Genomic DNA, 27,581 nt, shown 5'->3' on the forward strand with positions numbered 1-27,581 from the left:
AAGTTTTGGTTGGTAGTCTGGGAAGAAGGAGCATTTGGGTCAGTCCTAGCAATCAGTTGGATCTTGGTGCTATTTGCAGGACAGTGTCACTATGTGTCATGATCTGAGGCCAATGGGAAAGTTTGAGAAAAACAATCATGATGGAATGTCTTGATTTGTAAGAATTTTGAATAGTTTTCAGTGTCAAAAAACTTCAGAAGTTTTTCAGTGGGGTGAATGAGAGGTAGATTTGAGGTTCTGGCAGTGTGCATGATGGATTAATGATTGGAAGGCTTCAAACTAAGAGTCCAGAGGGAGGCTATGGTATGGGTTTGTGACACAACAGCATAGACTGGATGAGAAGTGATGGGAGAAGAGCCAACTGGGAAGACATGAAGGAGAAGCATTTAATAGTTGGGCAAGGGTTGTGCATGGTAGTTGTGCAAAGTTGGGCAAAGTTTTGCCATCTGTGACATGGATGATAACAGTGCCTGCCATTTAAAATTGTCTCAGGTTTATACAAGAGAGAGGGAGTGGCTGGGTTTGTGACTCAGTGATGGAGCACTTGCCTAGCGTGTACCAGGCTCTGGGTTTGATTCCCAGTGCTAAGAACAAACAAACGCACACACACCCAAAAGAAATAGAATGCTAGTGGACTGCCTCAAACAATATCTGACATAGAGAATGCACCAAAATTGGGTATTACTATTCTTTATTATTAAAAATGGAAAGACAGAATTCTGATGACATGCCCTTCTGTTTGTATGTATATGAGGGAAGGAAGGTGGCAGCAGGCTTGAAGTGAGGGTGAGAGATGACACATTATAATTTCACTATGTCCTTTCTCTTCAGGGACTGTGGGTATATAGATGTAGATGGAAGCAGTGGTTAGCACCAGGGGTGTGATGGGTTTGTGTACAGATGCCAGGGATGGTGCAGGAGGAAAGGAAAAGCTTGAGCATAGGAAAATTTGCCCAGGGAAGGAGCATGATTGAGAGGGAAGAAACCTAAATCCAGACCCTTGGGAACCTTCATATTTAAGACCATGAAGAAGAAAGAATTTATAAGACAGACTACAGTAGATGACCAGAGACATTCAGAAGGAAACTGCACAAGGAAAAGTTCTCTAAAATTCTTTGCTGGTGAATATAGAAAAGAGTCCCTTTTGCCACCACAGTTGAAATTGCACTTGAATGTAATAAACTGGCTGAAAATTGGCATCTTTTGTTTCAAAGTCTATTCTCGTTGGCCATTCTTTTAACTTCAATTAAGGGAGGTCTGTCCATTTGAAAACATGTCTACAAGTGGAATCTCAGTTCTCCTAGACTGGTAGCCAATCTGGGGGTGTTTGAAGCTTTCTACATGGTGGGATGTCTGTCTCTTACAACACCAGGACTTCATGTGAGTTAAAGACTGAGAACTGAAAAAAACACCAGAGGAATGAAGTGATTTGCAAATGTGTGTTCTGATTTGAAGTTCATGCTTTTAAAACCAAACACAGCATGCATGCCTTGTTATATTTTTGTTTTTGTTTTTTTCCTACAGTCAGGTACTTCCTCTTAGGAGTAGCTCAATGTTTTACATCTGTCTCCTGAAACTAGGAGTAGGTTTCTTCTATTATCTGTGGCTGAAAGATCAAGATCCTCCTTGTCCCCCACCCTCCCAGAAATGTTGGAAGGTCCGGCTCAGCTAGCAAAGTCAGAGCTGCTAATTAATACTCCTGTGGTTCCATTATCTGTGCCCAAGGGTGGATTGCTTGGATAGGAAGCAAAATGCTTTAAGGAAGTAGAGGCTGAACCCCAGCTGCCTGCTTGCTTCCCTCCTCCCTTGGGGCTGGGAGTAGGGGCTGTGCCCATGCTCCAAATGCTTGCTCTGCAGCATAGTTTTCCAGGAATTTCAGGACACAGGAATTTTCACCCAGCTGTGTTGTGTGTTGCTGTTCAGCAATCTGAAGTTGCTTATCCAGCGTAAGTCAGAATGGGGAGCCCAGGGAGGAGTGTGTGTGTGGGGGGAGGCCTTCTAACATTTTTCTAAGCAGAAAAAAAATGAGGTGTTAGGGACCCAGCTGGTGCGTGACTGCAACCAAGAAACACAGCCTACATGGGCACATGTGCTCACACACATCCCCAACTGAGGCTTTTGGGTGCTATTTGAAAGATACTCTATCCCATTTCAATGAGTCCTTATTAGTAGGCCTACTGTGTGTCAGGGGAGGCACTGAGGTTAAGAGTGGTGAGGAGGATAGGAACATGCTCTTACTGCTCTGAAGGCAGAATGAAGATTGGTTTCTGTAGCCCAGGGGTCCCTTTCTGTGCCTGGCATAACACAGGCTGGAATTCAGGGGTGTGAGCAAGATACTACAAAGCTTTCTTGGATTCACAGTTCTCATACTAGGAGCTTGCCTAGGCAGAGGATGCTGAGCGAGGATCAGGAATGCAGCTACAAGAACCAGGATGAAGATGGATCTGTGCTCATCAACAACTCCTTGCTTGCTCTTGTGTAGTTCTCCATGGTGAATTTGGGTCTCACCAAAGTCTATGCTAGTCAACTGATTAATTGAATAAACTTAATATATGTGGTGGTTAGCTAATTCTCAGGAGGCACTTCCTACATGTTGAAGACTGCTATAAGTATGTGTATTAATATTTCTTTTCATTCTTCCAGTCACCCTTACTATGTGGTTGTTTACTAGATTTTACTGGTGAAGAGGGCAAGAGCTTAGACAATCAATATAGCATTATAATTCTCAGATACTTCTCCCTACTCCTATTCAATCTGTCATTAAACAATGGTTTCCATGACTATCACAACTCAAACCTTTCCTGGTTGGCCTAAATAGGGGACTGCCTAATTCATCAATTGTCTTCTGACCACCCATTTCCTGAACATTTTGACTGCCATTTGCTCTGCTGTGACATGACTTAGTTACCTGTTGTGTAGAAATGACTTGCATGCTACCCTGTGCCCCCTACATTTTCTACTGCCTTTTCTACTACCTTTTCTACACCTATGGTTGGAATTCTCTATTATTTACATATTTTTAAACCCAGGAAAACCCTACTACCCCTAGTCATCTTGTTGTTGATCTCTTGTCAATATATCCCCCTTTTTATTCAAACTCTAATGACAGGTTTTAAAGCATATATTAAATTTCAAAAATAAGTATTTAAAATAATTAAAATATTACATAGTCCTATAAAATAAGAATTTTATTACCCTACAGTCTTCTGAGCATCACAGTTCTATTTTTTAAAAATAATCAGTTATTACATTCATCCTTTCACAACACACACACACACACACACACACACACACACACTACATTCAGATTACTGTCACTCTCACCCTTTTGTAACCTCTTTCCATCACTATTACCCCCCACATCTATATTAAACCCATTCCTACTTTCATGTCTTTTTATTTTGTTTTGTTTTGTGATTCATGAGTTCAACCAGGGCCATCTATGTGACCATGAGTTTGTAACTATCCCTTGGTACATAGTGGGTTCATCAGTGGATAAACAGCTGAAGATAATTGTTACGAGCACGTTCCCACCAGTGTGGTCCCACAGTCACATCAGCCCCAAATAACACACAGGGATGTTGTATTAATTATATTGCTATTGGCCAATGTCTAGAAAGGTGCTTATAAAAGATAATGTCTGCCATTCCTCCAGAATTAGTAGCTTAGTTCAGCAGGGAGGGGTAGGGCCATGTGGGTTCCTCTCTAATTTTACAATGGTTGACAATTGAGAGGTACAATCTTATGCAGAACCATTTTAAACATCTGTTTCTGCTCTTAGACCATGATTGTACTGGCTATATAATGCCCAGAAGATAGAATTCCACAACTGTTTTTTTATTTTATATTGTTTCTTAAATCCTTTTCACACCTTTCTTCGGCACTGTTACTTGGAGGAGGTAGTATGAATGTCTTGTTTAGAGTTGAGCACTTGATTATCATTTATTTTCATTTATCTCACATGAATATGTATCTTTGCATTCACCATTCATTGTGAAGATAAATGTACTTGAGACTGAGAATAATATTTTTCTTTTGGTATAAATGTATTTAGAAGATAGCTCAACACTGTGCCAACTTAGCTAAACAATATTAATGCATTCCCTCCTAAGGCAGAAGACCTTCTGATCCATGGATTTTAAAACTAGGATTATAGTATTAAGCATGGATTTCCTCTTGTGGAATGTGCCTCAAAACCAATCAGAGAGTGTTTGGATCGTGGGGTATTTGGTTGCCCCCACAATAGTTGTGCCACTGTTGTGTTAGTAAATACAACCAGCCTGGTGGACTGGCATTATAGTTCATAGAGTTCTCTGCTAGGTAAAAATACTGATGCCTTTTCTTACTTGGAAACCCACATTTGTACCTTTCAGAACTATGAAAGCTGAACAGAGAGGAGGAAGCTTCCACTTCAGGTCCAGGACTGATTTCCCTATAATCCAAATGGTGCTTTTAGCAATAAGGTTTCACAAACTAGTTCTGATGGGCATTCAAGAGAACTGATAAGACCCTGGATTGTTTTAAGAGTCTTTGGGACCTTCATGGCCATCAACCCATTAGGAGTTATCACATACATGTCACTGGGAGTTTTGTTTAATAACCCAGGAGGATTATTTGTGACATTATTCAGCTATGCAGGCTATCATCTTCCTAACTTCCATTTTTTAAAGTTGGCTTACAAAGTAGTAGGTTTCCATGTGGTTTTTCCAAGCTTTTTCTATGAAATTGTGTTCTAAAGAGGCAAAGTGAGTTACCTTACAATATCTTGAGGGATAGAATCATCAAAACAAATGTATCTGTGCTGCATTACATCAAGCAAAAGGTATACGATTAAGGAGAGGTAATTGATTGCACAGAAACCATGTTGCCAAGCTCAATCAGTAGTGACCACAACAGACTTGGTGTGTATTTGCCATGAGTTTACAAATGCAATGAGCATTTGTGAATATTAGCCACGTGGGCACCATAATGTTATGAGTATGGTTTTTCCGCCCAAGGCTGGTCTTGTCCCACCACCGCGCCAGCCCCAATTAACACATTGAGACTCTGTATTTGATACAATGCTGTTGGCCAGGTACTAGTTTCTTATTGGCTAGCTCTGTCTTAATTATTAACCCATTTCTATTAATCTAAGTACTTCCATGTGGTTTCATCTTACTGGGGAATGGGGCCAGCGTCTGGTCTCCCCATCTCTCCATGCTGACTCCTCCCTACTACTTCCTCTTCTGCCCATCTTGCTTTCCTATTGGCCAACAGTGCTTGATTCATTAACCATTATGAGAAACATATTTACAGAATGACATCTCCCATCACAAGACATAAACTAATGAGTGTAAATTTACTGTATGAGTGTTTGAGATGGAAAGAGTAACTGAGGGGAGAGTGATAATGGGAGAATGAGGTGATGCCATTTGGGCATGGAGAGCCAAATGCCTCCACTGTCGCTTGCTTGACTTCAGAACAAGGTTGAAAGGAACTGTGTCTTTCACTTTTATTTATCTGTGTAGAATATGACTTATGGGTATTATGGGAGAATGGATGAATGGATGCATGACTGGGATTGAGGAGGGAGGCATCATCAGTGGGATAGGCTGGGGCAGTTGGCCTTGTCTAGAAGTGAAGTACACAGAACTCAGAATTTGGAAGGCAAGGACCTGGGTCAAGAATCTCTGCCTAAGGAACACTTTCTTCTGGAGAAGGAGAAGATGAAAGGCAACTGAGTAATGAAAGCTCAGTTGCTGCCAACCTAAAGCAACTTTTCCCTTAAATAGCTGCATAGCAGGACTCCCACCCACAGCCCAGAGTTCATCTGAACATTAGCCAAACAGCTGCCCTTTCTTACTGGTGTTCAAGTTCTTGCTCCTTCCCTGTCAGACCCTTCCACCTACCACACCAGGAGAAATTAGCTGTTGCCTTGATCAGTCTACTCTCTCTAGCTATTGTTGCTAAGGATGTTTGTATTTCAGAATATTTAAAGAGTTTTTATCTGGGGAATCGGCTTCTTTGCCAAGGGCAGTGTCTCCTGGGTTTTAAGCTGACATTTACTGACTTACTATGTTGTAGGTACTGTGAGTAACTTTATTGTATAGTTCACATTTTATAGGTTCCCCATCCCCATCCACATTTTATAGAGTCCCCATATATGCAACTAAAGCATAAAAGACTCCATGTTTTACCCTCCAACCAGTAGAACAAAGATAGCCACTTCAGTGAAGTATAACCATTCTCCATAGAAACAAGAAAAAGAAAGGTTATGTAGTATGAATTTTGTGACTCCATATTCAACTTTTCACACATCTGATATTGTACTGTTTTTCTTTGGGGGTGATAAAATTCCTTTTCTTTTTAAGAATATGGGTTACTAGAAGTGTCAGGTTGAATATATATATATATATATATATATATATATATATATATATATATATTTAAATCTTTTTGAGTAAAATCAGAATTAGCCTGCATTTGTTTCTGTAATTGATTTACAGTGCTTTGAGTGTTCTACAGGTAAGCAGAAGTTGTTAGCTAAGAATCATGACTGTAGGTGGTATCTGCTTCCCTTGTAAGATTTTATCAGGAAGGATGTATTTGTGGTACTTTTATTCCCCTTTGATTCTGAACATTTATCAGAAAATAAAAACCTGCAGCTAGTCATGACCTCTGAAGGCATATAATTTATTTTTATTCAGCATTTATCACGATATTTTGATTGCATAGTTCAATCCTGAGAGTTCTTTACCTTTACACCAGCATAGTCAGAATTAGACTGAGCCTGGAGTACATTTATCAAGGGGCAATTTTTCTGAAACAACCAAAGTAGGTCTCCTGTAATTCCTAAATCTATTTTTTCCAAGTTCAGATAAACTGTTCCTTGTTATTCTAGTTCATTTTTACTTTACTGAATTATTATTATTATTATTATTATTATTATTATTATTTTTAGCAAGTTCAGTTTTGCTTCACATATGTTCTAGATAGCTTCTACCATTGAAATATTCTTTCATGGCCATTATTTTTACCATACTCAATTTTCTCAGGTCAAATTTGCAGGTCTACATGTTAAGAATGTTTGTTTGATCCTTTCCCTAATTTTTTTAGTAAATGACACATTTTGCCATGTGCATTTTAAGCTACTGACAGTTCTATTTTGTGTTTTTCTTTTCTTCCCTTGACAGGTACACACATGCATACACACACACACACACACACACACACACACACACACACACACACACACTTGAAGAACCACATTCTTTTCTTGTACTATGAGAGTCAGCCTTCTCCTGATAGGTTCTCATTGTAACTGAGGGATCAAAACACCCTGCATTGTTTTTGAGACAGGTGACACAAAAGGACTATGAAACCCACTGAAGGTCATGTATAAATTGAGAGTCATGTGCTTTGAGGCCATCTCAGAATATATAGACCCTTGTGTTCTATGTAAGAATGTAAAACTGGGGTAATCTTGGGGGTATGCTTTACTGTTAGCACTCCCAACTATTCTTTGAAGCTAACACACAGCTCCTATAATCTGACCTTCTTCAGGGTTAGAATCTAGGGTCATCATTCCAAGCCCCTTGGTTCTCTCTACTTCCTGGCAAGCCTGCCTTAAGCCCTCTGTGCACTGGGGAAACATGATTTATAAACAAGCAGGACCAAAAAAAGGGAAAAAAAATCCTTTGGTGGAAAATGAGGTCAGTGGCGGAGATGGGGAGGGGAGGGAGTCCAGACCTCATTCTCCCATCCTTTCTGCCTCCTGGCCTATAGCCATCAGGTCAACAGCCTGTGGTGCTCTTGGGAACCAACATCTGTGTGTGTTTGCAGGGTGAGTGTGGGGGTGAGAGGGTGGTGGGGAGGGCAATGCCAGTCCATGTGTTCGTAGGAGGCCTGTAACATGAGAATAGTTTGTTTCCCAGCCACTTGGGGCTCGCCCTCTCTGAAAGTATTTATCGGGATTACTCTGAGGGGGATATTAGTGTTGCCTAATAGTGGCCTCAGATTTATCAAGGGATTTGTCTGATTAATTCCAAAGCATCAGACAGAAGATAGATTAGAGCACAGACTGTGTATGTGTGTGTGGGGGGGCACAGCCTCCATACTCTTCTAGTACTAGGGAACCTTTCCTTTCTTCTTGGGTGTCTTTCCTTCCTGTCCAAGCTCTAGCTTGTAGGGACTTGCTGTGGGGCAGTTACAAAACATTGTCCACTGATAGGGTGCATGAGGAGGTGTCCAGAAATACAGTCCTTCCTGTTTTTATCTGTTACAGCTCAGAGTTTTGGCCATTTGCTTTCCTTTCCTGAATGATCCTTCCATAGACTTCCCCAGAGCCTAGATCAATGCCCTGGAACCTGGTTGTGGGGAGGCAGATGACCTGAATACTAGCTCACATCTGTAGATGCACAGTCACCTGTTTTGGTTTGTGCACTTCCTCTCAGCCTCATAGTATCCTATACCATGCTGTGGCAATAATCAGAGTTTCTGTGCATGACTTGTTTACCAGGCTGTCGTGGGTGCTCTTAGCCTTTAAACCTCAAGAGTACAAGTCTTGTACTTATTTACTTTTTTCATCTGCTACCACCCTTGTGCATTACCCATTATTGCTTGGACATGGGTAATGTGCAAGGAATTTGCCTCAATGAAGTGAACTTGAAAACAAAACAGATGAATCTTGCCATATGGCTCACACCTATCATCCCAGTGTTCAGGAGTTTGAGGCAGGAGGTTTGTAGAAAATTTGAGGCTAGGCTGAGCTACAGAGCAAGACCTTGGCTTGGAAATGGAACAAACAAACCCAAGAAATGAAAAGGAATGGATTTAAACCATTCCAAGTCTCTTACAGTTCAGAATTCTGTTTTTCTTTTATTTACTCAGATACAGACCCCACTTGGTTGTATTGTTTTTAAACCACTTTTAATTATAGCGCTGCAGCTGTTACAAGATAAAAAAAATGGTGATTAATAGTAATGATGGGAACTTTAAGAGCTGTGTACATGTGATATTCCTTTATAGAACTTTCCCTCCTCTTACTCGGTGGCAGTGTGGTGTCTGCCTGGCTCTCTGAGCTCTCTTGGAGACAGGGGTTATAAGAGCCCCCACTGAACCATTTTGTAATGGGATAAGGGACTTATTAGTAGACTTTATCTAAAGGTTTCAGACCCTGTCTGTTAGGTCCAGAGCATCACAAGCTTTTGCTTGACAAAGGGGATTGGGGAGGGAGGAGCAGTTTTGCTCATTTTATGAAAATGAGAAAAAAAAAAAAACAGTGTGTGGTGGGGTTAATAAGGAAATGAGAAGAGCTAACAAAACCCAGTTCTCCCAGGAGAACTTCTTGCTTGCTTTTTGGCTTCTTCGGGCAACTAGAAACTCCTTCTCTCACTACCAGGCCTCTGTGGACAGCATTTGGTTAAATGCTAACTTGAGACAAAATTCCTTCCTTATTAAGGCAATGGCGCACTGTTAGTCCGTCCTCCTACTCCTTCTATCCTAAGCCTGTGTATAGTTTCATATGCTTCCTTAACACACTCTCTCAGGGTGTTGTTCATCAAACAAAAGGGAAATGATACCGGTTGAACCAGCCAGATGGTTAGATATGTACGAGCCTCCTTTGATAGACTGGAAAATTCTGAAATGGATACTATGATCAGGTCACAGATGTTAAGTAGCCTTCTGAAGGTCATATAATGATCAGACACATTGGCATTTAAGATCAAACCTTTCTTTACACTCCATGTCTCTCAGGCAGGCTAACCCTCAGGGGTGTCAGTTCACGAGTGGTCAGTTATGATAAAATGTTCTTATAAAGGGCTTCTCTCTACCTAATTGTTGCTGTCTTTTCTCTAAGGACCACTTTCCTGTTTCTGTAGCAGGAGTTTGAAACATTCTCTGTCAACCCTAAATCCCCCATTAGCTTTAAGGACAGTAATAGATTGCCTTGAACAGCCACCCTATGGGGTACAAGCGCTGTCTTGGTTTGTTAGATTCATTGCTAATGGCATGCAGGGTACTCTTTTTGAGTGTCTAGTGCCAAAGTTGATATGTGACATGCAATAAGTGGCTAGTGAGTGTTAGCTATCACAAATCGAACTAGGTACAAAGTTCACCCTGAGAACAAAGATAAGATGTGGATAAAGGCTGGTGGTGAAGTTTAAGTTTTACAGCTGTTTTGAAACCCTCAAAGCCTTTTTCAAACTCACTCTGTGATAAGTAGGTGTTTTTATTTGTGCAAGTGTCTAGTATTGCAAAAATACACATTGCATCATATGGTCAGTAAGACTGTATCTTTTTTGGATGACATGCTGTAATAAGTATATATACTTATAGGTGTAGTTTTCTGTTTTATATACTTGATTACATTTTAAAAATTCAGTGCCTTCTAAATTTATTTGACCACAGACCCCATACCCCTTTTCCACCCCCAAGAAATATACATTTACTTTTCTGCTTGGTGCTGTATTTTTATAAAATTCATTTTTGGATTTGTTACCCCAGCCTGACTTCTTTATTTGAAATATGGATCCCACTGTTACACCCTGTGGCAGATATCATGAATATTACAATATACACTATGCTTTGGAATATTTAATTACCATTAGTTATTTTCATCAGTTACCCACTGGTCATGGGAAAACTATGTTAGTTTTCTGAAATTTGTCTCCTTGTCCTAAAAGGCAGCTGAGTTGGGTGGTCAAGCTAATGTAGGAAAGAGTAATTAGGATGACACACTGGAGGGTAAGGGCTCTAACTTCAAATACATTGAGTTTAAATCTAAGGAAGTTACACAGACTTAAGGAAATGAACTTCCCAGCCTTTGTTTCCTTGGTTTGAAGTGGGAATAACAATAGTGATACCAATACGAGTTAGTGAGGTCATATGAAGACATACAGTCCTGTGCATGTACAATACAGGCCTTCTATCATAAGGATCCCTGCAGCTGTCTTCTGGGGGTGTGCATTTGCAACTTCAATTTAATGTCCCCATTGTGTTTAGGGAGTTAATTATATAGCATAGTGGCAAATAAAAAAATGCTTCTTGATTTATATTTCTGGACTGAATAAATGAGTTACACAATACTTTGATGTTTCTGAGGGAGATACATCTACATTTACAGTTTTACTCACACCTTACAGCAACCTGGTCATTCAATGCTGTTCCTAGTCCTATTCAGTATGGGTATGGAAAGGGAGGCTTAGAGGGACTGAGTAGCTCAAGTTCAAGTAGTTGATATGAGGCTGGAGAACCAGGTGTCCAAACCAGTTTTTTTTTTTTCAAGTGAAATGTGATTTTCACACATAGTAAGAATTTCTTCCTTTACAAAGAAGGGAATTCTGACATATGTCACAGCATGAGTGGACCTTGAGAGCATTGTGCTAAATGAAACAAACCAGTCACAGAAGGATGAACATTTCAAGACTCTACTTATATGTGGCACCTAGAAAAGTCAACTTTGTGGAGATGGGGAGTTTTGGTTTTGTAAGAAGATGCTGGAGATGATGCTGGTGAGATTTATATACCATTATAAAATGACGTATTGCATCTAAATTATGTACTTAAAAATAGAGGCTGGGGATGTGGCTCAGTAGAACATCCTACTGATAATGGGTTCAGTTCCCAGTACTGCAACAAAAACAGGCTAAGATGTTGGATTTTATGTAATACTTATTTTACCACAACTTTTGAAAATTAGGAAAACAAAGTATTGGGGTCTTTGACTTCATGCCCAGAGCTGTCTCTGCCTTCCACCTCGGTTCCTCCTGGAGTAGAGCTCCTGCACCCTTCCATTTCACAGCTCTTCTGAGTACTCAATCACAAAGTCTGTAGGATTCCCTCTGCTGAAACTCTGGGCGACCACCTGCTTCTTCTAAAACAGTCTTCCAACTGCCATGAACTTCAAGAATGTAGTATCTTTTTAGAGAGCAGGAATTCTTGGAAAGAAGGCAGATCCCTTCTCACCCCACACCCCTCAAGAGTCACTGGACTGAAGTAATAGAGTAATTACTATTACCAGTGTGGATCAGTGCTTTCTGAGTGCAAGGAACCTTGCTCTGTGCTTTGTACACGCCAATCAGCTCCTTGAGAGCCTTCCGCCAGTCCTTACAGGTAAGGGGACTGTTACCACTCAGTTAACATGCCTGAGTGAACATGTGTGGAAGAGTCAGGATTTTCATCAAAGTCTACTTGAATACAGAAGTTGTCTTATACACTCTCTGTGTTGCAGGAGACAGAGGAACTTCTTAAGTTTTCCATCACAGCATTTGATGATTTTCTTTCCCATGATGCATTTTCTTGGTCCTACCAGATGATTGTCATTTTTTATTTAGGTCAACACCTTTCTTGCTTTCCTGCTGTTCCTTGAGATTCCTCTCTCTGGTGGGTCAAACTGGAGTGGGGAAAGAAGCCTGGCCTTTGGAAATGTCTGCTGCCTGTGAGGACTTTCTCAAAGGCCCTGTTCTATTGGATGGGAAACTGCTGTAGTTGTATACCTTATGATGAAAGGTGGGGAAGTCTTACTTTGCTAGAGATGTCCTCTGCCTCAAGGTTCAAACAGGTCAATAGAAGCTAAATATGTCACGTTCAGTGTCCTAGGGAATGTGTCAACAAGCCAGCCGAGACATTACTAATTCCAATTAGTGTTTCCTGAATGTTTACTATGTGCCTGGCTTTTTGCTAAACACTTTATATGGATCATCTCACTTCCTCCTTACAACAGTCATATAAATTAGGGACAGTCAGTTCTTGGTATAATGCTTGTTTTGAAAATGCAAATTTGTTCCAATGCAATTGATATATTAGGGAACGCTTTGAGCATGGTAATTTTCTTCTGATTATACATGATTTTGCTCAGGAGAAGCACTAGGTGTTGTTAGTTGAATTGAGCTCAGCACACAAGCTTCAAGTGAACTCCCAAAACATGCTCACCTCAAACCCCAGCCAGTGACTCTATCTCCCATGTGTGATGTGAATCCCACCCTACATCTGATGTTACAACTCTTGCATAGTTGTAGGTAACTCTTTCTGCCACTTCTCAGCAATTCACAAACTCTCTGCTTTCAAATATTCCATATCTACTGTATTCTTACATATTTCTTAGCATATGTGAAACTGGTTCTTTCTTTTTAATTATGTACCACTAATAACATTTTTGGTTAGTGTACCCTAACTCTAGTTTCCTGTGAGCCTGTGGATTTTACTATGTGACCAAGGAATGCAAAGATGGTTACAGCAAACCTGGCTATGCTGTTACTATTTCCATAAAGCAGAAAAAGAAGTTGGAACTAAGAAATTTGGCAAAACTATTTTCAATAAGTAGCAAAGTCATGACTCAGTCAGGTTATCTTACCTCTATATAGCTACATTCAGAATCTCCAAGACATCAATAGGAGGCTGTTTGTGCTGGTCTCTGTATACATAACATGTTGAGTGACTCTTGTCAAACAAACTTTCATTCTGCAAGCAAGAGCTCCTATAAGTGCATACAGGTCCCTAAAGATGTGGGTAAAGCAGTGATCTGGACCATAAAGTTGCCCGTTGGGCCCTTCTTGTTTTCCTTTTTTTCTGCTCCTGACACTATTGTTGCCTCTCAGGATGTCTGGTACCCACCCATTCACCGCTGATTGCTGCTTTGTCTTGAGGTCTAGAGTTACTATCATCAAAGAACAAAATCATGTAACACTGGAGCTGGAGGTTCAATAATAGATAAATGGGCTCTCATTTCAGGGATGAAGTTTACTGTAAGGTCCACTCTTCTGTATTTGGGGAGTACAGATAATACCCAGCCTGCAAGAACTTCCTTGCTGCTGGAAGATCACTGTCAGACTTAACTGAAAGAAATTTTTCCATATATGTGTGATCTTAGAGAAGGGACATCCTTAGACTTACTCTTTCTCAAGACTAGGGAATTAATTATGCCACCAGGGAGGTACAACCTTTGCTTTGATTTTCTTTCTAATCTGTGGCCTGATAATAATACTCAATTGATGGCCACAAGATGTCTACTCTGATGTTTGACAACCTGTGAAAGAGCACACATGGAAGCCAGCAGCTGGTCTCTCTATCTGGGGACCATGAAGGCCCTGCTGTGCATGTGTAAGGGATGCCCAGTCCTTGGAAGTCAGCTAGTCAGCTGCTCTGTAGATATTTTTTCCTTGACAACTTCTTCTTCTTCTTCTTCTTCTTCTTCTTCTTCTTCTTCTTCTTCTTCTTCTTCTTCTTCTTCTTCTTCTTCTTCTTCTTCGTTTTCTTCTTCTTCTTCTCCTTCTCCTCCTTCTCCTTCTCCTTCTTCTTCTTCTTCTCCTTCTTCTTCTTCGTCTTCTTCTTCGTGTGTGTGTGTGTGTGTGTGTGTATGTGCATGTGTGCGTGTGTGCACACGTGCACTTGTGTAGAGGACAGAGTTTTGTTCTTTAGGAGTTATTCAGCTTGTATTGTGTGACAGGATCTTCCACTGGGACCTTAGACTCACTCAACAGTTAGTGTAGATTGGTTGACCAGTAAGCTTCAGGAATCTGTACCATGCCTGGCTTTCTGTATGCATTCTGGAAGTCTAGCTCTAATACTCACAATGGCATGGCAAGCACTATACCTATGAAACTACCCATCAGTCCTTTGGCTACTTGCTAATAATAGAGCACACTTAACAGTGGCTAGTCTGGTTCTAGAGAATGGAAGTGACTTGTATGGATTTTGGTAATTGGGCAAGGGATTCTGGGTATTCTGTGAAGGCTTGGGCAAGTAGATCATGGCTTCAGAAGTAACAGGGGGATTCCAGGATTGGGGCTGTAGTTGTTCAGGTCAGGCTGAATCTAACTGATTCCCCTGTCCTGGCTAATACCTACTCGTTATATCTGTGAGTTGACCAGTAATTTCATTTGTATCATCCTGGGTCAATTGTTTTATGTCTTACTTTGAGCTATTAATTTGTAAAATCTGAGTTTCACCAGATATATTTTGAGTCTGAGGGGTTTTAGCAAAAATAATTCACCCTGTTTAGGTCTCCGTTTCCTAACCTGTAAAATGGAATGAATGATGCTTCTTCCTTCTAGGCTTGTGGCAAGCATTAAATGAAATGGCACATCTAAAGCACATGGCACTGTGAAAATGCTGTATACACATGCACTTTATAAGGTTTGGTATTGCTTTTATCTCGTTTTCTTCCTATAGGTACCTTCTTTTGGAGATGATGCTATCAGCATGGTAAATGACACACAGAGAGGAATCAATGGGCAGGCTCTAGTATCTGGTTCTATAGACTTTGTGACTTAGGGCTCATAGCTTAGCTACCTAAGCTTTGGGTCCATCACTCTCTTAGCAGGGTGTGACAGTAGCTCCCATTTCTTAGTGTAGTTGCAGTAAAGTACCTGCCACATGAAAACCCCCAGACAATATTAAGCAGGTAATTTAATTTCCTTCATGTAGGAAAAGATAAGCATTTCATATATATTACCATTCCCGAGGCAACACAGAAAGGAAACCAGGCTGGAATGTAGCCACAGGTGTATCTAGCTCCTGTCTTGGTGTTCCTATTTTTTGAAGCTAGCATCCCAGTATTTCCTCTGCTGTGTTCAGCCTTGGTCACCAGAACCGACCCATTCAAACACATACATAGTGTGTGTCATTTTTTTTCGCTTTTATTTGTATAGGTGTGGATGGTGCGTGTGCCTATATGTGTATACATGTGAGCATGTGCATGGAGGTCAGAGGACAACTCTGTGTTGATCTTTGTTTTCTACCCTATTTGAGGCAGGATTGCCATGTCATTTCTTACAGCATATGCTAGGCTATCTGGCCTGCAAGTTTCTAGTGACTCTCCTGTCCCAGCCTTTCACCCCACGTTCGGAGCACCGGGAATGTTGAGATATGCTACTGGTGCTTGGCTATTTACATGGGTTCTGGGGATTTGAACTCAGATCCTTACCCTTGTGCTGCAAGTATTTTACCTGCTAAGCAATTTCCTTAGCCCTGTATCAATTTTTAGGTGACTAGAAAGTGGGGGCACATTGTAGAAACAGGGGCCATTGAAGACCAGATGAAACAGTAGGCTCACCAGTGCCAGCACTTTCTCAGCCACCCCCTGCTGCTTTATTTTCTCACACTGCTGGGCCTGTAGTTTTCCAGAGTGCCACTGCATTTAAATCTATATTCTATTTTCTCTCCTGGAAAATAGGTCAGATTCAAGGCAGAGTTCAGCAGGTGGCATCCCCTAAGGTTTGGTTAGAACTGTCCTTCAGGAGTCTGACTGTGCAACCAATTCCATGTTTCCCAAACCTCCTCTAGGGATGTGAGAGGGGTATGAAAGTAGGGGAATTTGGGACTCTTGGCACTTGATATGATCTATTCCAAATGAATGGTGAGGTGGGAGGCAGTTTCCCCAGGGAGGATCACATCCCCGAAAGCGGCAGTGGTAGATGGAGGGTCTTTCCTTTAGGCCCCTCCCCCTCCCCAAAAATTGCTTTCTTTGAACTTGTGGCCAAAGCCTTTATTGAATGTGTCATCAGCATCCCTGCATGCAGGTGGCAATGCCCTGATCCTCTTCTCCCCTGCTTGTGATGCTGAAGTGTGAAGGGCAGTGGTGAGGTTCAAACCCTACTTTTCATCTTTTGCATACCCTGGCTGAGTATGGAATTCTTGGGGGGTGTGGCTGGCTTCAGACTAGGTCAGGAGGAGTTTCCATCAGGGTTTGTTCATTCAGCCTTGAGTACTGTCTAAGCATCAGTGACCTGCTGATGACTGCTTGGGAGGAGAAGAGCTGGGAGGAAAGCCACAGGTCAAGGGAGCCGGTCCTCGGACCCTCTGGCCTCTCTGTAGAACCGACCATCAGAGTGGGTCCTGCCTGCATCTTTTACAGATGCTGACTTGCTGTTTTCTTGCCTGGGCAGCCTTCATCTGGTATGGATAAGACTCCCCTTCTTCAGGTATCATCGTAAATATAACGTTATTTCCTCTGAAGTGCTTCTTTAACTATCTTTTCTGACAGGGAATCCTGCTGCCATTTACCTCACAATTTAAGCTGGGTCACAGGACTCCTATTAGAATGGGGGTTATAGTAGGCATCATCTTTTCCAATCATATGATTTAAAGGTAAAAAAAGGAGATCTGGAGGTTGTTATCGGAGAGACAATATAGATGCAGCCAAGTTTCTCACTCTCCCAGTAGACATCCTCCCACCTCCGCCCACAGTCCCAAGGGACCCCCTTCTTTTCCCCTGCCTCTGCCACTTTTGTTTTATTTTTGGACAAAGGGCTTTTAAGGATGTTATTGCTGCCCTTCTGTGATGAGAAGAGGTACTGTATGTTTATGCATATGATTACAACTGCACTGAGTTAAAGTAGGAGGGGGTAAAACAGAATAAATAATCATGGATTTTGTTTTAACCTCTGCTCCTACTCACACAAGCCTCCAACCCCTTCTCACTTGAGTGGGGGGGGGTGGACGGGGGGGGGGGGCTGGAGCTTTTATCCTGGCTCATAAGTAGAAGCATTTAACCTGAGTCACAGGCTTACTTCCTGTGGTTTCCTGGTGTTACCAGTGAACCATCTGGTCAGCAAATGTTGGCAACTCTGCCTGTGGTGATTCCAAACGATAGCAATCAGAGGCACTACCATTTACATGGTGTTTGCCTGATACTAAGTGCTTTGTGAGCACTTAAGTCTCCTAACACCCCTATGGAGGAGGCTCTATTCCCATTTTTTTTTTTTTTTAACAGTTGAGGAAGATGAAATAGAGAGAAGATCAGCGATTGGCCTAAGGTTGCAGAGCATGCTGGGATGTGAGCTCATATACACATCTCCCTCCAAAATTAGGATTGTAATCACAGTGCCAAAGTAGGTATCTAGCTGACATCTAAAGACCATTGTGTTTCAAGGGATCCTATCTCACTGGGTCTTGGACTGTATATGAACAGCAGTGTTGACGTTCTCACCACAGATATCCTGTTTAATTAAGGGGTATTTTAATGAGACCACTATTCTAGGCGATCCATCAGTCACAGTTAATGGCACCACTTAGTTATTCACACAGCATCCTTTTCCTACCCACCTCTTCTATTTTATCTCTTTTCTTGCCTTCTCTCATCGCTCCACCCCTAGATCTAAATTATCAGAAAACCTGAAAGGGGGCACGTCAAAGGAATGATTCAGAGTTCCCTAGAAGTGTCTTTGAGCATATATATAGCTTCTATGGATTGCAGGGCACACACTAGGTGAATCCTCAGCTGTTGCTCTGACTATGCCCCTCCCATATGCTAGGGCACTGTTCAGACTGGTGAGAGCCTGGGTTTTTCTGGGGTAAAAGCCCTAAGGATATGTTATACAAATCTGATTGCAGGTGTTTCGTTATTGGCATGGAGAACGTTAACTGTACCATCTTGGAAGCAGGTTAAAGTCACAGAGGATTAGTGGTGGTCTACTCGTGGGGTAACTGGGGGATCCCAACCTGTCTATCTCTCCTGAAACTTAAGAGTACTTCCTTTAGACTACAAATTAAAATGGATCCTATGTGTCTTGAGAAATCTGGGCTTTAGTTGAATGAAACTTGAACCTGATAGGACTCAGAGATTGAAGATTATTTTCTGAGTTCTGTCTCTGAACTGGCTGTGCAAACCCGGAATAATCTATCAGTGCCTTTACCTTCCATCCTAACACAACAACAAAGACAACAACAAACAATAACAAACTAGATAAGCTTACAGTCTTTCCAGATCTACTATCCAGTGATTCTAAGTCCACCACCCAGGATTTCCTGATGGCCAGTTGTTTCCCAGTCAGCCTCTCCCTGCCTGGCTATACTTGATGCTACTAATCTGTCTGAGTTTTTAACGGCCCTCATGCCATTTTCACTAGAGTCTCCCCAGCACAATTCTGTTTCACATCTGGAGTGGGAGGCTGGAAACATCCCATTGTTGATGATGATGGGAGTGAACTGTCTTATGTGTTTTAAAAGTTCATTGGCTTAATTCATGCATCAATCTTTCCAGGGTTCTGTGTTCAGTTGCAGCTGACAAAAAGTGATATGCACCAGGTCATTCTTGTCATTAGTGATGGGGTGAAAAGCAGGGAAACAGAGTTTCAATTTCCATGGTGAATATTTGATTTACACAATCTCACACGCATGTTGCTGTCTGTGATGAAGAATGGTCACTGTGTTTTGTTGTCTTCTGTCTCCTTCTTCCCTACATGCTAACAAATGCTGCAGTTTGCTTTTAATGGTGATGTCTCTTTTTCCTTCTTCCTTAAGGGAGTGGTTAATTTGTTTCCTCTCTGCTGGAAGCCTCACTTGACTTTGTGTCCAGTGTTTGGTATCTGGAGAAGTGGAGGATTTGCGTGGGTGTCAGTGTGCAAAAACCAACCAGAATATTTTAACCAATATTCTTATAGCATTTTAGGTTGCTTGGCTCTCTGGAGCTCTATCTGATTCCAGGACGATGTCTTTCCGGACAGATGCGGGCCTTACTCTTTTGCAACATGCACAGTGTAAAGGGAGCTTGATTCCTTGGCTTGCATGGGTGGTTTTTGGGTGAAGGTAGAAATGTGGGGGCTTGCATGACCTTCTACTCATGCAAGAACACATGGTATTGTGTGTGGGTGCACTTCTAACATTCTTCTTCATTTCTCTCTCCTCTCCTTTTCCTTTGCTTTGAAATTGCTGCCACAGATGTCAGTCAAGGTCCAGGTGAGTCTTTGTTTGCACAGCTGTTGTGGGAATTTGCCTTCTGCCAGACTGTGCATGGTTTGATGCTGAGTGACCCCCTTTCCCAGGGATTAAAAAAAAATTCAGTATGTTGCATTTTCACTGATTTTTGGTTTAGAAGAAGAAATGCCTTGATGTAATTTTTTTTTTTTTGCTGGCTTTGAAGAACTATTTTAAAACCAATGGAATGTGTTTCCCTGGCTTAAGTGATTGCTTCCTTATGAATTCTGTGTGAATCAAAAAAGTGGAAAATTAACACTTTTGGAAAATATTTTAAGAAGGATTTTAGCTGCGAGTTATCTAATGCAATGGACACTTTTTCCTTGTTTTATAGCTATAACTTCCTGTGTTTAAAAGCTGACAATATGACCTATCCAACCCAGAAATTATATGGGTAAAGGAAGGTTTCTTTCTTCTAAGAAATCCCTATTTTCTATAATGACATTGTTAATATTCTATTTATTAAACAGTTATGCAAGTAATACATGTTCACTGCAGAAAATGTCCCTCAAAAGAGTGTTTGATTGGATTTTGTTATTAGAAACATAGAAGTCTTGTCTTCATGATAATTGTATACTTTTATTGAAAGTGCATGCTCATCCAAAGTCTTACTTTTAAGCCTTGTGTGTGTGAATATATAATACCACAATAGAGGACCTAATCATTCATAGATAAGAAATGTGAGGTGATTTAGAATGGTTTGATATCTACTCTAAATAAGCTAGAACTTTGAGTTAAGAAGAACAGTTAATTACAGATAGGAAAGGAGGATATCTTCATGTTTACTTAGTCCTTTTTACATTTTATCCTTACAGAACAAATATAAGATAGGTATTGTTATTTGCAGTTTAAAGTACATGAGCTTTATGGTCTGACAGTTTAAGTAGTTATAGAACTCATCAATGGTAATAACTGAACTCTAAAACCAAGTCACACTTTAATGGTATATGCTAGAGTCATTGCTGAAAATTCCCAATGACTGATGATCTTCTAAGTATTTCCTAATGGTATGACTACCCACTTGTTTATTTTTGCTTAGAGGTAATATGACCTTTTCTTTACTGTCATTTCTTTCTCCAAATGGACATATCCTTTATTGTTTTTGAATACCTAAGATAATCATGCATACTTTGGTAGGGTCCTTCTGATCATTCTTATATATGGGATTACACTATGAGTACAATGTAGCTATTCTTATCAAATGCAGAGGAGAGTATTTTTGTTATTTTTTTTTGTCTATCCTTCATTTTTATTTGAAGCACAGCATGGAAAACACCTCCCACAAAAATACCACTAGGGCTGGAGTTATAGCTTACTTGGTAAAATGCTTGATGTGAAAACATGAGGACCTGAGTTTTAACCCCAGGCTCCATATTTAAACAGTAAAATCTTGTTGCAAGAATGTACTTTGTGACCTTAGCCTGGAGAGGTTAAGATCAGCAGCTCTCTGGGGATTCCTAGCTCATCAGCCTAGATTTCTTCATGGGTTTCAGGCCAGTAAGATGCCCTGTTATAAAAAAAAAGGACATCCAAACATGTCTTTTAGCCCCCATACATATGCACACATGTGGACATGCACTTGCACATACATACATGCATAAAGACAAAACATTGCATCCATTCTTTCTATTTAAAAAGATTTTAGTTCAGTCATTCATTGAACAGACATGTATTATCAGGTACTGTAGATTAAATGATTAAACCAAACAGGAGACAGTACCTGGTTTCATGTATTTTCTTCTAAATGGTGGTAGACACATGGATGCACACACATCTGTATAGGCACATACATGCATGTCTATACATTACATGCATGTATTCATTCATATTGCATCATGTGAATTGCTAAGTGATATGGAGAATGTGGAATATTGTAAAGGAGAAATTACTAATTTATAAAGAGCGGACAGGAGAAGCCTCTGTGGTAGCAGAATATTTAATTTGAGGAAGTAAGGGATTAAAATCAACACCTTGGGTGGGTTTTGTTTGCAAGGTGACTGATGGGAGGGATACATAGTCTTCCTTCTGAGGAATTAATGGGATTGAAGCTCAGCCTCATTTCTCTCCTCTAGCTGTATTTATGGGGTAACTCTTTCTGATTCTCACAAGGTCACCATATTGGTCCTCTGTGTAAGAGAGCAACAGGGGACTAGAGGCCTTCTCTGATCTCTTCAAAGGGGTGGAGGTCTATGGCTGCCCCTTCTTTAGAGAATAGTAACTGCAAACTGCCAATGCCCTCCTTCTCTGCCATGTGCCTATTTAATGCCCATTATCTCATTTTATTTTCTTAATAACCTTCTGAGGTATGTGGCCTGAGCTCCATTTTATTGCTGATTAAGCAGGGGTCCAGGGAGGTTAAGTGATGTGCTTGCTATACTCACCCAGTTATTGAATAGCAGGACCAAGAGGGGATTCTAACCTAAGTCTAAAAGTTTTTGCCTTCATTTTGCCCTTGAAATATCTAGGAATGGATGCCAAGCTTGCCACTTCTCCAGCTCCTTTATTTTGTTGTAGTTTCTAAACCTGAAGAAAACCTTTGGTTTAGATCCTTCAGTTGTGGCTGTGGATATGCAGGAGCAAGTCTGCCTCTGCTCGAGGTTAGTGAGGAGCCTTCTACCCCCTTTCAGCTCCTGGCCAGGCAATCTGAAGCCAACAGACTGTGTCTCTGACACCTGAAGCCTTTAGTGGCTCTCTGATTCTTTTTTCCCTATTCCCAGGAAGACATATTTGGGATTTTATGAGCTAATGTAACTGTTTACCCAGAGGCCACTAGAAGACTATAAAAGGGATGATTGATTAATTGGTGAATTTTACATGCTGAGCACATTGGTTAGAAATAACACTACTGTAAAGTGTAGTTTGAGGTAGGACTTGTGGGCAAAACCTTTCCCAGAGTTCCAGAGACAGACTGGGGACTCTTGACAGTGAGTCCGGGATACCTATGTCAAAAGAACAGGCAAGTTCCACTGGACTGCAACATGCTATAAGTTCAAATCCTCTCACCCTAAGCTAGGTAAAGGGATTCAGTATAATAAAAGCAGCAGCAAGCATTTCAAGAAGCACCTGCAGGCCTTGGGAAGATGGCTGAGCATTCTCCTGCATCTTCATGTTAACTCCTCAAGGTAGGCACTACTGGGTGCATTGCAAATGAGAAGCCTTGGGGAGTTCCAGTAATGGGCCAGTGGTCACCTCCTGACAATGACTGGTCCAGAACTTCAGAATTCAGATGCCATCAGACTCTATGCTCTTATTCTTCTAAAGCCCACATTTCCACTGTGGTTCTGTGGGCCAGCATCATGTCTTACTTGTGTCCATATCACTGTACCTGTGAAGAGTACATGGCACATGGAACCTAGTGTTTATTGGACAGGAGGAGTGACCATAAACATAAGGGGAAATCTTACTCTATAGGATCCTAAGACCCAGTAGAGCTTAAGGGGGGTGTATTCTTCAAGGAGCACAGATATTACAGTTAAGGAAACTGAAGCCTCCAAAAGGAAAGGGGCCTCTTAAAAAGATACATAACCCATGCATTTTCTGGGAGGGACCTTGCCCACTGGAGTCTGTCACTGATCTCCCTAGACATCTTGAGGGTAGGCAGTGCCATCCCTGCTCTGCCTTTACCTTCTTTCCATTTCTGAATATTCCTGAGTTCTCTGCTCACATTTGGAATGTGAAGAAAGGGGATAGTAGTCGAAAGAGCCCCCATTTCTACACCCCTCTCTTGGCACCCCTCATTCCTGCCTAAGAGTTGTTTGTGATGCTTTCTGTCAGCCTCTCCCCTCAGAAAGGATAATTTCACAGGCTCTGCCTGCTGATTAGAGCTGGAATTTAAATGAATAACTGTGACCTTGTGGGTGTGCCCTAGTTATTCACGGGCCCAGTGAGGAAATAGGCCTCTTGCTCTGTCCATCAGGGCTCAGGCAAGTGCAGGAGGAGGGGCTGCTGTCTGCAGGGGCGCCTCAGAAGCCAGGTATCCTGCTTCAAAAAGAGCTAACAGTGTAGCTTATGGCTTCCATTGTCTGTTGACTCTCGACCTCTGCCCATCGTTGCCTTTCACTTGAACGTAAGTCAGCCAGGGGACCTAGTTATCTAGCATTGCCTTGTCTCCAGGGAGTCACTCAGCCCAGCTGAGGGATGCTGATGTGAATCTGCAGCCAGGAGACAGCATATAACATGCACAACTCAGGCCTAAGGACACAAAGGGGATGCTGTAGAAACACCATGTGTGGCAGCAAGACCAGCAAGACTGGCATTTCTAAGACTTCAGTATAAAAGCAGATGCTCAGGGCCCACTTAGAGCTATTAAGGTAGAATTTTATCAGCCCCCTCTCCCCCGAAGTGTCAATGAATTAACTATTGACAAACACTGGCCTTGGGTTTCCAGTCTCTCTTCCCTTTGGGATCACCTTGGTTGTCTGTATTGAGGAAGTTGTCATCCACCTTGCTGAAGCCTCAGCCCTCCCCCTTATGCTGCACACTGCATGGACCACCTTCTTGGTCTGGTTCATAGGAGGAGCAAGATAGAGGCTGGGAAAGAATGAGCATCCATCCACCACCGAGGGGTCTCTGCTGACCACTTTTTCAGATGTGTTCTGTACAGCAACATAGGTACTAGAGGGGAGGCAGCATGGGTTGGAGTGGGTTTGGTAAATATCAAGGAAGGGGCTTGACATTTCACAGTGTTTAAGGATAATCAAAAGAATAATTGGCAACACAAAAACTGTGAAGTTTGGCTTTTACTGTTCATAAAGTTTTTATCTGAGCACAGCTATACTCACTTCCTTCATATTGTCCAGGCTGTTTGTGAGCTACAAAGCCTGAGGCCTGTTTGTGAGTAAACCTAAAATATTATCTGGCCCTTTAAGGAAAGGCTTGGCCACCCTGGGATACATAAAGCCCAGATTGTGAGCCAGATGCTGGAGCTGACCTCTTAACTCTACTCAAGCAATCTGACCTGTTCACATTGTTTTAGTTTTGTGTGCTCTACTTTCTGTGTCTGTAAAATGGGAATAATGAGGATGCTTACCTCATGGGGCTGCTTTAAAGACAGAGCTCCTTACATAGTCTTTAGAACACGGATACACAGTAGGCAATGTGCAGCTGTGTCTATACTAAGTCTCATTTGATCTTTACAATATGAGTTTCTGTTTTATAGATGAAGATTTATAAAGGCTAAAAAAAACCTGAACTCAAGTAAACAACATCTTTTCCTTTGTCTTTCTCTCCTTAATGTCCAGAAGTATACTCTCTGTGTCTGGTGTAGACCCTCTCCACACATACCAGATACCTCCACCCACTACTGAACTCGTCTCTTCTGGGCCTTGATCTTCATGCTTCTAGTCTAGAGGTGTCTTTAGATGCTATGTATGGCCATCAGGCATGACTTAGGATCACAGTAAAGAGCAACAAGGGGACACATGGGCTCCAAGACACTATGTCCTTTGCTCGAGGTCAGAAAGAGATATGACAGACTCCAAGACTGAATTCACATCTAAAGTTCCCTCTGCTCAGTTCCTGCTTTATCCAGGATTTGTGCACACTTGGCTAAGAGGGAAGCCTCCCAGGGTAACAGGGTTCTTCCCTTTAATGTGAAGGATTTGAGCCAGAGGAATTTTCAGGCCCTGCCCATTTGTGGGTACTTATGACCACATTGTCTGACTGAGATACTGAAGAGCTGAAAGAATATCCTCCTATCACTAAGACTAACAGTCATGCCTTCAGTGCTACTGCGACCACATTTTGTCTCCTCTTTCCCATTCTTTTGGCAAATAGTCCTACTTGATTTTTCTCTTATTACCTCACTAGGAAAAATGCTTGACATTTATTGAGCTTTTATTTTGAGCCAAGCACTGAAATGCTAAGTTTTGCATGTATGATTTTAATTCTTTAGACACTCCCATTAGGTAGATTCTTTTACTAGGCACATGTTACCCATGCACAAACTGACTCAAGTTGGTTAAGCAACCACCAACAGTGCATTAAAGGTTGGCAGAACACATAAGCTCTTGTCTCTATGGCCTTGGAGACATCTCAAAGGGGAGCCCACAAAGTTAACCCCTGCTTGTTACTGTGTGTTCTTCACTTAGACAGGTGCCAGTACATGGCAGACACACTATAAATGCTTCCTGGTGGATGACGAATGTGCAGAACTCAGCCTATAGTTTTGCCCCATGGTTTTATGGAAGGCACTTTTCTTTGGGAGTCATCGTTAAGACAGAACCAATTTTTATTCAGTACTCTATGTAGGCCTAGCTTGCTGGGAGATCCAGGTTACAGAGAAATCCACCTCTTTTTTTGTGTAATTGTATTGGAAGGGGGCCCTTGACTGGGCTAACACTGCTTACCTTCCAGTCAGTTGCCCAGTACAGGACTGGGAAGATCCTCTTGGCTCCCATAGCTGTATGAGTATGTGCTATTTCCAAGACTGGCTTCCTCTTCAGCTATCTTAAAATCATAGTCTTGAAGCTTTCTCTATAGAGACTTAAAAAAATCTTCTCTTTTATTGCCTTAGAAAGGCAGACCCATGCCAGGGGTTGTAGAACATATCTGCAATCCCAACCCTAAGAAGATTCAGAAAGGAGGATCATGAGATCAAGGCTAGTCTGACATACATAATATGTCTGAGATCAGACTATACTATATATCAAGGCTCTGTCAAAGGGAGGAAAGAAAAAAATAAATGAATGAGGAAAAGGAAAGGAAAGAAGAGGAAAAAGAGGTAGCTTAAAAAGGCACAACACACCCACTGGATGATGGTTTCAGTCACATTTCACTTACCATTTCTGGAGGATAAGACGAGAGTTAGAGAAATATCCTATAGCCTATCATAGGCTGAGCTCATCAGATACATGATGCTTCTTTGTTACTTCAATGATGAGAGGCACCAGAGGCATTTAGTAGTAAAAGTCTCTGAGTCCCAAGCATCCTGAGGCAGATGGGAAAACCCATGCAGAGATTTGTGCTACTCAGAACACCATTGATGAGAATAGCATAGAAAGTTATTCTCGGGAGGAACGAGGCTATAGAACTTCCACCTCACCCAGCTAAGTCACACAGCCTGTTCATGGGGACCTCATCTGGCTTTAGATTAGCTACGGAGGTCTGGTAAGGACATAGGCTATGCTGGCCAGTTTGCTGGGCCAGGCCTCAGGAGGGGTGGGAGATGGAATGTAGCCCAGAGTCCAGGACAGTGAGTTCCCTTGTGGAGCAGCTTTGCTGACTGTGAGCACAAACGGAAGCATCCGAGGATGCAGAGGGCATCCACTAGTGCTGCCAGGATGTTAGAGAAATGATGTTGGGCCTGGCTGGGTGGTGCACACATATAATTCAGGGTGCTCAGGAGGCTGCAGCAAGAACATTGTTAGTTCAAGGCCAGCCTGACATATATAGTAAGACATGTCTCAAATTCAATCAAAATGTTGGGGAGATGTGGGAGGGGTCAGAGAGGTGCCCTGAGTACATCAGTCTTCTAAACAGTGGCAGACAGTATAAGTTTTCAAGCCCTTGCTAGGAACTTGGAACTGTGCCATGTGCTTTCTTTGTGTTGTTGCATGCGATCATCACAGTGTTCCTGGGGGCATGTCTTATAGGTGAGAGGTAGACAATTTAGAAAGAGGCATAGAAAAGTTAACTTGCTCCTTATCTCAGAATTTGAGGTAGAGCGTGGGTTTCAATTATACTTTGGATTATAGAGAGCAGAGGTTTGCAAAGCACCAAATTGGCCTGGAGAGTTAATAAAGGCGAGTCAGTTTCATTACAGAAAGTGTTCTCCCAGGTGAGTCTGATATGGCCAAAGTTAGAGAACCATTGCTCAGAAGAGGGTCATGTGGATAATGAGTGGTGTGGATCTTCACCTTTATGCTTACATGCACATGGGTGTTAGAGGAAGGAGGGCGGTAGAAAGA

General features: G+C 41.7%; 1 protein-coding gene across 22 annotated transcripts in view; it reads left to right on the forward strand.

Annotated features, from left to right (window-relative positions):
• The window catches only part of Nrxn3 (neurexin 3), a 1,441,261-nt gene that overhangs the window by 14,767 nt on the left and 1,398,913 nt on the right, over positions 1–27,581 (forward strand). For all 22 annotated transcript variants that reach the window (XR_007835231.1, XR_007835232.1, XM_051196126.1 and 19 more), the window contains exon 2: positions 19,639–19,656. Coding sequence is in view for 20 of the 22 variants with exons in the window: in XM_051196126.1 (XP_051052083.1) it covers positions 19,639–19,656 (18 nt within the window). In the remaining 2 variants the exon portion in view is untranslated. The remainder of the gene's footprint in view (positions 1–19,638; positions 19,657–27,581) is intronic.

The sequence above is a fragment of the Phodopus roborovskii genome, unplaced genomic scaffold (assembly GCF_943737965.1).
Source record: "Phodopus roborovskii unplaced genomic scaffold, PHOROB, whole genome shotgun sequence".
NCBI lineage: Eukaryota > Metazoa > Chordata > Mammalia > Rodentia > Cricetidae > Phodopus > Phodopus roborovskii.